The sequence below is a fragment of the Conger conger genome, chromosome 10 (assembly GCF_963514075.1).
Source record: "Conger conger chromosome 10, fConCon1.1, whole genome shotgun sequence".
Taxonomy (NCBI): domain Eukaryota; kingdom Metazoa; phylum Chordata; class Actinopteri; order Anguilliformes; family Congridae; genus Conger; species Conger conger.
In genome coordinates, this window is record NC_083769.1 from 34,048,346 (window position 1) to 34,061,154 (window position 12,809).

The 12,809-nt window shown below is 42.2% G+C and overlaps 1 protein-coding gene across 1 annotated transcript; it reads right to left on the reverse strand.

Moving 5' to 3' along the window:
- Positions 1 to 26: 26 nt before the first annotated feature.
- On the reverse strand, positions 27 to 9,888 carry si:ch211-161c3.5 (uncharacterized protein C3orf18 homolog). Its single transcript, XM_061257986.1, has 5 exons — positions 9,588 to 9,888; positions 4,930 to 5,319; positions 4,599 to 4,624; positions 4,059 to 4,185; positions 27 to 3,121 (listed from the first exon to the last, which is right to left on the reverse strand). Exons 2-5 carry the CDS (start codon positions 5,188 to 5,190, stop codon positions 3,041 to 3,043), a joined length of 495 nt encoding a protein of 164 aa, XP_061113970.1. The 5' UTR covers positions 5,191 to 5,319; positions 9,588 to 9,888; the 3' UTR covers positions 27 to 3,040.
- Between the last annotated feature and the right edge of the window lie 2,921 nt (positions 9,889 to 12,809).

Consider the following 12,809-nt stretch of genomic DNA (forward strand, 5'->3'; position numbering starts at 1 on the left):
AAAATGTAGACTGTCCACAACAATGCTACATGGCCCAGAGAGTACTCATTTTATTCAGTTCACAAAATTAACATTTCAAAAAGTACACATTGCAGCAGAGCTGACCTCCGGAGAGGGAGAGAAGGGAGGGCAGTTTTATCACATCATAATCCTATGGCAAGGATCGTGCAAACCCTAACCTACTATCCTACTCAATCTCTCTTTCTCTCTCTCTCTCTCTCTCTTTCTCTCTCTCTCTCTCTCTCTCTCTCTCTCTCACACACACACACACACACACACAAACACACACACACACACAAGTATGCCCTCCTCTGCCTTGTGACTACATGTGTACACACATTCATCCCTACCACAACTTATGACAACATGCATACACTCCTACCTGCAGGCAGTTATGGACAGATTCAATGTTTACTCTACCCCAGCACAACTATGAACAGTTTGGAGCGAGAGATCCCAAGCTTTAAGGTGAAATATGAATGTGTGGATTTGCCATTTTGGATTTTGGAGCACAGTGTGTGCACAAACAGTGTTCGTCCACTTGGGGCTCCAATTATACGCATGTCCTCTCAGATTTACTCCCAACAAGTTGTTGCTTTAAACATTTATTGCACTTAGCTCTAGAAACTTCCATCTTTTGATTTGATTTCTTCTCTCCCATTTTAATTTCCCAAACACCAATATTTTCCTAATTGCCGAGATTTAGTAGGTGTATTTATTCTGAATTGCAGTGTCCCTGAGTCCAGGACACTGGGGTGGAGGGGAACACAAGAGGCTCCGAGCCATGTAAGGAGCCTTATTTTAATGGTGGGGTCTCAAAAACCGTGGTGATTTTAACCAGGGCAGAGTCACATTTTAAGTAGCTTGTGACTTGCTGAATTTGACATTCCATGAGGTCAAGGATAGTTGTGTATCTGTGATATCCCCTTCCATCCCAGTTTGTTCCTGGTCTTTTTTAATTTTTTTAAAATTTTTTTACATCAGCTCTTTTCCTTCAAATGTACAATTGAGTCCCAAGAATCACCAAGCCAGGGTGCAGCACAGTTGAACTTAAACATGGCTATTCCTTATTCTTCTGTACCCTGCACACAATCTCATCAAGTTGTATCTGTAAGTTATTTAAAAGAAATTAAACTTCCACGGTAGGAATTTGTTTCCATTTAGAAACCAGCCCTGACAGCAGAGTTTCTCAGTGATATATATGTGCAGATGTTTGGTAAAAAAAAAGGAACACGGTTTTAGTCACCACAGAAATGGTTCTTTGTTGGTACAGAGAGTGGAAAACAAGCAGAAACATCTTTGGGTCATCAGAGAGTGTCTTGAAGAGCTGAAAGGTGGAGAGGTCCTGTTATGTCAGTCATGAATGTGTGTCACAGTGTGAAGGGGGTGGGGTGGGAGGACCCATGCCGCACATGACGCTGGCCAGACAGAGCCTCCATTCAAACAGTAGTCAGTGTGGAGCTCCCAAGACTGACCCGGTGAGTTTCTCATCCAGGCTGTGCGACTGTGAATATGCCTCTGACGTTCTCCTGCTGCTGCTCTGTCCAGGTCAGAGCTGTGCTCTCTATGTTCCCTGCCCAGGTGTGGGAGTGACAGTCACGTTGCCGTCCAGCAGACATGACAAACGAGGCTCAGCCACGTTGCCTTAAAACAAGCAGTCCTATCCATCCTCAAATCCAGTAAGCGTCCAGTAAGGTGCCACAAATATTGAAATAACTCATGCGTCCAAGGATCAACATTATACAATATAAGTTTCAAAGTTACGTGTCTTTTCTGTACAGCACTATAGATTTCTCCTGTCGACTTGTTGCTTATATTCAGTGGTTCAGGCTAATAAACCTAACAAAAGAGTCAAATAAATAAAGAGGTGCATAATGAAGCCCAGAATCTTGGGAGGACAGCAAGAGATGTGAGATACTCCTTCATCTTTCAGTGTTCACACACAAGAAACCATACATGCCCTACGATGCATTCTCCTGTAGTCATTAGACACACAGAAAAGGGTCAAGACTGCACAAATCCCCCATTTATCCCATAGTTCCATATAGCCCTTGTGCATCACTACCCAATCACTGCAATAAATACATTTCACAAAATCTAAGATTCTAGCTGTGGGACAACCCTTGAGTGCCCTTGATAAGCTGACCTCAATGCCACAGAAGATGTTACAGAGGTGCTCATGGGAGATTAAGTCTACCAGGAGTTAGACATGCTTATTTCCCTGGACTTCTTTCCCAGTAGCCAATCTGTGAGACTTCATGAAGCTGTCAGCTCACTCTATTGGACAAAACATAGGTGTAATCTACAGCAGGGATCTGGTCTGATCTTCTGGTCATAACTGACTTAATTATTTAATTGTTGTCATTTTTAAGACAAGAAATCACCTCACCTGGTGTTCTTGGAAGAACATTGATTGATAATTGAATGGCAATCCTAAAACCTGCAGGATTAGCACATTACTCATCACCACCTTCCAGAGATCCTGAGAACTACATAAGCCACATCCCAAAGTTCCTTTTGAAAAGGGGTTTATAGAAAATGACAAATATACCCAGTAAAATGTCCAGTGTTTCTTCAACTCTCATAGAGTACATATCAGTAATAAATACCATATGTAGTATGCAAGAGTTCATTTAACACTGAACATTTTACTGTGTAATGGAAAAAACACTTTTAAAAATCTAATATTGTATGCTTGATCAAAATAGAATGTGTTATCAATTTGGTAGTATGCTGGTACACATTTCATTTTTCCCTTTTCCACAAGTGAGTTACATCCCTCATAGGATGAAACAAATCCCATATGCTCTGTATCCAGCATTTCCCGTCAGGCTTGTATGAGGCCCATTGGAAGTTATTACCTCTATGTACATTCTCAGTGCAGGTCTGCACTAAGGAATATATTTCATGCCCTATTCAATGTCCTTGTGGCCATTGCTCTCCTCTCTCCTCCCGCACGATAACACCCTAAACCTAAGGGGACACCACTCTCCAGTCTCACCGCCCACCCTACCCCCTACGTGTGCTAGTGATGATGACATCATGCATTGATGGCATTGGCCACATCTGTGAAGACGAGTCGACTGGGCCTCTGTGCAGTCCCTTGACTGGGCATCAGTGTCTGTGAGAGAGAGAGAGAGAGAGAGAGAGAGAGAGAGGGGATGAGTGAGAGAGAGAGTGAGTGAGAGAGGGAGAGAGAGAGGATGAGTGATGAGTGAGAGAGTGAGTGAGAGGGAGAGAGAAAGGGAGAGAGAGAAAGTGAAGTTAGTTAAGTGACCCAAGATCTGCTGTTCCTGAGTTTATGAACTGCTGCTTGTTCTTTATGCATGCTGTACCATTTATTTCTCTCCTCTAAAAATCCCTCCTCTATTCCTGTGGCTTAACATTTCCACCTGTCTCTTTCCTTCAAAATATCCTTCCTACAGTCTTATCCTTAAAACCTGGACTATAACTTGTCTTGTTTTCTCATTCACATCGGTAAGCAAAGCCCATCAAACTACAGGATTCACCAGGATACAATACAATCAAAGCACATAAACCAGTGGGTCAGTTTATAAAGTGGAGGTAAAAAAAAAGGCAGGAGGTGACATCGCCACACCGATAGCACGTGTGTTAGACATGGGAGAATGAGAGGAAGGTAAGTTTTGGAGTGACGGCAGAAGTGGTTTGAACAATGATCAGGTATCACCACAGACACAGTACATTACCTTTTCATTTCAAACGGCTAAGTCTTCTTGTGAAAACAATGGCTTTTTACAAAAAAAGACAAAAAAAGAGAATGAAAAGTATATAAATCAACAAATAAATGGATGCTTTGATGGGCACTGCTCTCTCAATTGACACTGAAATATAGTATAGTTACAGGGTCATTGTTGGACAGTGTAGGACTGTGGGTTGTCATTTTTGTCAGCGTCAGAGTTGGTACTGGGCTGCATCAGTTACCAAATTTTGTCTGTTAGTATCAGTTTCTTTCAGGGTCAGTGTTAGTATTGTATAGTATCAGTGGATGTTAACTTCTGTGTAGTTGAGTGTATTTGTCTGTTTGAGAGGGAATGTACCTTGGCATTGGCTCCGGTGCCAGCACCCTCACGGCCGTGGTCGAGAAGCTCCTGCTCCAGTTCATCTTGCTCCTCAGCCGGGTCAAAGTTATACATGGGCATGAGCTGGTGCCTCAATTTCTCCAGTCTGAGTCGCATGTTAGCACAGCCAAGGGTCAGAGGTAAGCAGGGCAAGGGTCAGAGGTTAGCAGGGCAAGGGTCAGAGGTTAGCAGGGCATGGGCCAGAGGTTAACAGAGCAGCAATGGTTCTGTGAGTTATTTAGAGCTAGACTTGATCTTCTGAACATCATTCCTTTCTGGGTAGCATTTCAACCTGAGTACTTGGGACACATCTACCTGACATCAACAGAACAGATGTGTTGATGTCAGGTAGATGTGCACATACAAAAAAATGTATGTGCTGCTATCTCTCTAGACATATGTTGTCAGACTTTACTCCAAAATCATTCTTTTTAAAGATATTTGAGGGAATGGAGTACTAGTGGATGACAGCATGTCTGATGGTTATGAGTTTGAATGGACACAAAACTATTTTCTCACCTCTTCCTTTTCCTGATATATAGCATCTGAAATGAAAAGAGGAAAGTGACAACTATTATAACACAAGTTCAGCAGATTAAAACATCTAGAATACATGCAGACACAATACAATACAATCAGACATTGATTCAGCATATATCTATCAGGATCAAGGCTACTTTGTATTCACCATTTATGTTGATTTGTTTGCCATCTGAAAACCTCTGGTATAGGATTAATGGTCTAGCAGAGATGTCTGCAGCCTTGGTGTGAGAAGGGGTGTTGTGCCATTTTTAGGCTGACAGCACGCACACAAGAAAGACTGAGAGAAAAGAGGAACAGAGGTACCCACCATGACCACGGCCAGGCCAATAACCGTGATGATGCCAAAAGGGACGAGGACCATGCCCATCCCAGACCCAGGTATATCCAGCTCTGGCAGTTTGGTAGAGTTGAAGCTAGTGTCGTTTGTCACCATGGTCACAGACATGGTCATGGTGGTGGCCCGCACAGTGCTGTTGTCACGCCCATCCCCAGTCACAGTGGAGCCGGGGAAGAAGACGGTTGTGGGGATGGGGCTGGAGAAGTTGGCCTCTGTCGTGGTTAGAGACATCTTTCCTTTTCAGGGGCAGGCGCTGAAGCTTGTGAAGGGCTCACTCTGTGGTGCTGTCTGTGTTTCTTACTGTAACTGAGGTCTGATGAAGCATTGTGAACTCCATAGACAACAGCCACAAATCAACACCTGAAAGACATCATAATAATGTTGAGAATACTTATCAAACTTATATCAGAGCCTGAAATTGAACTTGAGCTCACACCACAATTCAGCATTTCATAGCGCTGCTGATTGAAGCACTCATAGCCCTTGTGTATTGCTCATATGAGGCCTTAGGTTTGTCATCACAGTCATTACATTTATATTCCCCTAGTCTGGTATCCAGCATTTTTCAATTTGATGGATTTACTTTGATGTAAATTGAGGGTAAGTCATAAGATTTTGCTGGCACATTTTGCCATCATATAATCCATAAATGAATAACTTTTAAGGGTTTTAAATATTTTAAAATATCTCTGATAGTCTAATTAATTTCCCCTTCCTTCTGAACCTCTAAACAGCTTTTACATTTCCATTCGTGTTTCCAATCCCAAATGCAGACCAACCAAAGATCAGCACTCCTGCCCTCCTTGCAAAATGCCCATTAGTTGGCCTAGTGAGATGGTACTTGCTCAAAGTATCCACTGCAAAATCACAGAATACAATAACATCACTGACCTAAAGGCTCATCATCATGTCTCATCATGGCATCCATAACCATTTAGTACTCTCTCTCACTTTACTCTAACACAGACAATAGTGCTTACGCAAGCAAGCCACCGATCAATGGGAACTTTGCTTTTCCTCTCTCATTTCCTCCAGAGAGAGCCACCATAAATCTAGCAGGGGGAGAATGCGTGAAGCTTTCACAGCTGAACCCTTAGGTGCAGTCTCTACACGAGACACAGGGTAAGCTATCACTGGTGCTGTACAGCAGGGCCAGGAGACTGTGCAGTTACAATACTAAATATTACCACCACAGCATACAGATGAGTTAACTACCTACACAATGCGGTAGCCACAATATACAGTATATACATAACCAGACATATTAAATTATTGTATGCTTCAGTATCACAACTTGACTAATGGAAGGAGTGTACACTACAGCACTAATGCCATGATGATTGATTGGCATGCACTGTTTCATCAGCAGGCTCTGTAATATATATATTTAACCTGTTTAGAAGGATTCACATTTCAATTTCAAACAAGAAGGTTAAATATATATATTACAGAGCCTGCTGATGAAACAGTGCATGCCAAGCTGATGAAACAGTCTCAACCTCTTTCTTCAGTAAATAAAATGCAAGATTACTATGATTACAACATGTGCTGGATATGCTATTGGTTCTGGGTTCTTTCTCTGTCCATCACTGCTAAGTGAGGCCCACATCTGATCTTGCATTTTCAGGAAAATAAAGATAAAATGAATTTCTGATAGGATAGAAACAGGGCCAAGAAAAACGGTGTGTCTGTGAGGCCCAAGAGCCCGGTTTTGGTGTGCCTTTGGGGAAATGTTGAAACAGTGTATACTATGAAGAGAAAAAGAGGAAGTGACCACATAAGCACCTGTATCCTTCTGCTTCGGAAGTCAGGGGACATGCAGAACGGGCTTGGGGTCTGTGGAGAGGGAGGGGGCTGCGTGTGTGGGAGGGAGAACTTGAAGGGAAGAGTAACTGAAAGGTGGTTACCGGAAAGCCGCTTCCTCCTCAGCAGTCCGCACAGTCCGCACTTACAGCCTGACAGTTGCTTTGAGAGGAGGGAAGGTCTGAGGGGAGCAGTTGAGATCACATGGCAACAGAGGGGTTGAGGGATATGACTGTAATGTGGGGGGGGGATAGCAGTTTGCTGGATGGCTGATTTACCAACATGAGACATGTGGTAAATGTATTGTATATACAGAATTCTTCTGACTTCATACAGTATTAGAAAAGATCTCTGAGAAGTGGAACTATGGGAGAGATGTTCGCGTAACCTCACCGCAGAGGAAAACTTAATATTGTTTCGGTCTAATGTGTACTCTGCAGTGTAGATACTCTTTGTTATGTTTTGTTTCTGAAGGATGCAAGGAAGTGCAAGGTAGAAACCCTGGGAAATGCAGTATTAGGATGCTCAGTGGAGTCCCACAATAAAAGCCCAGAATCGTTGTGCATTCAGTTATCATACGCTATCACGTGAATGAAGATGGATCATGACAGAAACATTTACCTTGAAGTGCTGATGCATGCTTCGGTCTGCATTAGTGTATAGAGAATGCATCATAAAATTGTTATCTCGCAGACGGCCCCACACATAACAGGAGTCATAAAGAGTCCTCCAATACTGTAGCCAGATGATTATGGTTCCAAATGGTCATACCGACATCACAAATGGCACATTATTTATGCATAATTTATTAAGATATGTTTTGTTTCAGGAGTGGAGAAGGTACATGGCCCTATTTTGAGGTCCCTCCACTTCCCCCGCCTGTCCATCCGCGTTCTCCCCCCACGCTGCACTCATCTTCCCGTTTACGTTAGCTGTGGCTTGAGAGCGCTATTCTCTCCCTGTGGCAGAGTGACACCTACGAAGGCAGCAGCTTAGCCGTGGGCGGTGCGGCAGGATGTGGGCACCACACTCATACAGTACAGTACCGAGGAAAGGGGATTGCAAGAGATACCAAGAAATGAAGCCTGGCGGCATGAAAGCACTTCCACTCAAACACGCACAAACGCATGCACTCGTTGACACATACAGGTACCATTAAGCACAACTTCCACAACTTGTACTATCTTACACATGTATATGCAATGGCAAATGTGCACACAAACATCCACTCAGTCTCGTACATGAAAAACACACACACACACACACACACACACACACACGCACACAAACACACACACATGCACACAGACACACATGTAGACACAAAAACACACATGAAATTGGAAACATACAAACTCAAACCTATATACACACATAACATACACACATTTGCAAACAAACAGATATATACACATACACAGCTCACACACACAACTGTGCACACCTGTACACACACACACAACACACACACACACACACACACACATACACACAGATACACACACTAAATAATGTACATATAAACAAGCTGGGAGCTCATGAGATGTTTTTCCTCACTACAATGGTACATTTACACTATTTACACCCACACACACACACACTATCTCCACAGTGCCACCATCTCACAGCCCAGAGCGCACATCCTAAGTGAAAGAGCTCCTGGTCTGGAGGTTGGTCCTGAATGGAACAGAGAAAATGTCAGAGCTACAGTAGTTTGCGGCCATGCTGCATTAGGCCTGCAGCTGCTGTGCACCTGTCCTCTCCAGTGACACTGTGGAAAGGTGGCGGACTCTGCCACCCCAAGCATGTGACTTAAGCGCGCTCCTGTCAGGGTTTCACTCTCCCGGGCTGCTTATTTAGGCTGACACGGTGTCTGCTCCTGTGAAGCAAGAGCACCTTTCTATCTCCTTTCACCTGATAACATCACCAAGACTGGCAGTTACATCACAATTCCAACCCGCAGAGCCTGCAATGTAGTCAACCGATTTGTTTGTTTTTGATTGGTTTCGTCAGAAGAAACCTGACATTTCTGGCGGCGACTGTTATCTCTTGATCATAAATCAGTGTCATCAGTTGCAGCATTTCACAAGTACCACAATGCACATTTTGTCACTGAAACGGTACAAGCAGAAGTCAGTAATGTCATCAAAAACTGACAGCAAAGCAGATTTATGTCTGCATCAAACATATCAGTAAGTACTAAGACCCGACATATTATATAATGTTTCATCTGCAGTTGACTGACTGGCTGCACATAATTGCAATGAGAACAGACAGCACAAAGGCATATGGCGTTAGCATGCTAATGCTCTCTGGGGTGTTTTAATTCAAGGAGGAATGTTTCACAGAACACAATCCCAAACACTAATTGATCCAGCCTTATCCTGCCCATTTCCGAGTCAGAAAGAAGAGCAGAGGAACATGAGGAAACCTTCAGCCATCAGGCAGTGAAGACGAAAACAAAGCTCTGCTACTGCACAGGATGGCCCGCCTGCCTAATGAAAAACATGTGCACTTCCCTCCCTCAGCCAATCAGAAACCAGGGCCTGTTGAAGCCTGTCGCTGCTCCAATCAAAAACCAATGCAAATCAAAGAAATCCACACAAAATTCTTCCCATGATTAAATAATCATGGTTATAGTCAGCTTCGACTGTGTTACACTTAGCTACCCTTCTGAGACTCCTAACACAGTCATCTTATAGTGCTGAGCTCCAGTGAACATGCTAACGCTCAGAATAGATTTTACGAGTCCGAACACCGTAGATATAATCCCATGCAGAAGTGTCTGAGGATCGCCACCCCAGTCCAGTAAAGTATGCACTCACCCACTGTCTTCAGCTGAGTGCCGCTTTGTAGGTATAGAGAGAGAGGTGGGAGCAAGATGAAGAGGGTCTCTTCCTTTTCTTTCTCTCACTCTATCCCTCTGTCTCCCTATGTTCTCTCTTTCCCTTCCCCCTTGTTCCTCCTCCTCAGCTGTGTCTCTCGGCTACTTAGTAGAAACGCTGTAGCCCCACAGAGATGCAGTCTATTAGGAAAATAATCATAATCCTTGTAGATTATTTTCTTCCTTCCGTTCTGTCTTTCTTTTTCTCTTGCTCTCTCTGTCTGTCTCTACTTCCCTCAATCCGCTCCTTGAAAAAAAAAAAAAAAACGACAGCAGCTCCAAGGATGCTGCAACCGGAGATCTGTGTTCCAAGATCCAGCTCCCACCCCAGCCAATTTCATTGGTTAGCCGGGTTATAATCTCCAAGCCTGGTTGGCTCAGCCGCGCTGTCTGTCAGGATATACAGGGATGAAGACAGGCTTTAATGGTTCAGCACACCAGATGCTGTCAGTGCTCGGTTCTTGATTGTATCCGGGTGGCTGCCCCTGGGACATTAACCCTTTGATCTCCACCCCCCCTTTTTCACAAGCACATAACAGGAATTTGTGAAAGAAGAAATGTCTCTTTGTGCTGGGAGCAGGGCTAAGTGTTTTTTTTTCTGACCTTTTTTTTAAAGGCGGGCGCTTCCATACAACCACCACTGACCGCCTGTTTTTGTCTCTCAGAGGAAAATTCCTTGGTGCATGAAACGTTTGCTCTTGTAAAATTTCTGTAAGAAAATCAAGGTCATGGATATTAACATAATGTTCGTCCTTGACTTTTACATAGAAAGACAATCAAATTAACTGAAGACGTAGAATGAATTCCAATGAATGAATTCCAAAATTCACTGTCACACAGGTCAATTGTAATTTCAGATTACCCTGCAAAATTAATTAAAATAGAAACTGTCAGGTGGGATTATACAACCATCACAATGTTTGCTTTGCTATTGAAATCAAATAATTTCCCTGGGTTTCATTCATTCTTTTTCAAACCATGCCATTATGCTAGAGTTAAGTGTATGCTATACAGTATATATAAAAAAAAAAACTACAGTAGGGTTTTTGGGGAGCAGTTCTTTGCAGCTGTGTTTTTATCTGAGTCAGCTACCTGTGGCAAGCCTCCATCTTTATGACATAATTCTCTCCGTCCAAAATCTGCATCTTCCATGAAGTAACAGAGACATTCATCATGTCCTCTGATGTTGTTTGTCCCTTTTTTGCATTTGAATGACAGTTATTAAGTGCTATGTTTGAATTAGTACCAATGAGGAACTTAATTAATTAAATGAAATTGCTACTTAGTTCCAAAAGCTGGGTGCCAAACATGAATATTTTAAAATATACCAACACATTTATTTAACAGTGTTTTATTATATTTTAAAATAGGATTGTATTGAACAAAACCGTTTTAAAGTGTAGTCACATTTTTCATTTACTCCTCAGATTGACAGAAAATCCAGGGCAATATTTTAGAACAGTCCACAGAAAGAAAGCAGCTGCTCTCCCTGCAGCTAAAGACAGGGCATACTGCAGATGTTGGGAGTAAAGAAAAATAAGCCAAAGATGCAGAGAGAAGTGTAGCAGTCAAAAGAATTACCATCAAGTTCCAGCAACCTCATAGCTTGAACATCTACTCCTCAACAGTGTTTAACTCTGAATTTTCATTTTTCAATTTAGTTGAAAGGCGTGTGGTGTGTTCCCCCTTCCCAATCTAAATTTCACCCACATGTGCATCATTCAACAGGAACATGAAGCATATTGCATATCAAAAAATGTGATTTTCAAAGATTATCTGAAGGGATTCAAAATTAGTAGAAAAATAGCATTATATGGAATTTGAAAATACTACAAATATTTCAAATAAAAGCATTTGATTGGTTAACAAAGTATCCTTCAAATCCAAAGCATTTGTTTGGGTCAGTGCCTTTCCAAATGAAATTCTTACTTGTGTGGTTGAGCCGGTCTGATTGGTGGCTATGGGTCAGGGGTTCTCAGGTTCTCCAGTGAAATGGAAATGTAATACACACTGGTTAAAGTCCAAAATTATCAGTCACTCTATGTTTTTAATATGCTCATAATACAACCATAACTTGCCATGGAAGTTGCATTCCCAGAAAACTATATTGTAAGTAACCAGCCATTACACTGCTACAACATCATTCCACAATACCATACTCTCCGGCAGACTGTCTGTATGTCTCAGGTTATGAGACATTCAGATGAGAGGGCACCTTTCATGTACAAAATGAGAGGTGCCATGCAATTGAGAAATACCTTTCTCAATTGCATGGCCATTAATGATCAGATTTATCTGCATGCATGAGGCAAAAATAAGTATGTGATTTGCCGGCATTTGTGTTCCCAGCATTTCTTGTTTCTTGCAGGTGGGGGTGTACTGCAAACAGAAGTACTCTACCTCAAGGCTCAGATCTCGCAATCCACTCCGTCAACCATTTACAGCGCTGACCTTATTTTTGAAGACCGTTTTTCTTTAATAGGTTGTGCCAATGTTTCTACAATCTAGCCACGAGATATCTGAATAATAGCTACTTTTGTAAACAGTGCCATCTAGTGTATTTAGCTGATGCAGTCATCACTTGTTCCTTTAACAACTGTTGGCAAGGCCACAGTCATGCATTTCTGCCTTTTTGTGACTGTTGTCAAATAACAATATTGGTAGAAGCCTGTGATAACATGTTAGTAGATTAACAACCACTGTTCCAGATGTGGGTTTGGGTCTCCCTGTTCAGTTTAGCCATTGGATGACATGTCTATTTCATTGTACTTTTTTTCTGTTCATATACAAATGAATGGCTCTCCATGAGCATCCATTGTTTTTGTAAAACCAATGAAATGACGCATTACAGTCATCACTTAGGCATGAGGACAAGCACAACCAACGGTAAAATTGAATTGAGAAATATTTAAAGGACAGCTGTAAAACGAATTTCTTGCGTCAGTATTTTATTTTTATTTATTTTTTAATTTAGAAACCCCAATACTATAAACGCATGCCGTTAAGATCCATGAAGTAGCTTAAATTCTTAAATTCAAGACATTTTGTGAAATGCGAAAACTTGGACCATATTGCAAAATGCGATTGCTCGGGGATTGCACTCTACTTTCGCTTTGGTTGCTATTATACATCCACTGCGCTATGCGGCAGGCTTCGTAATGAT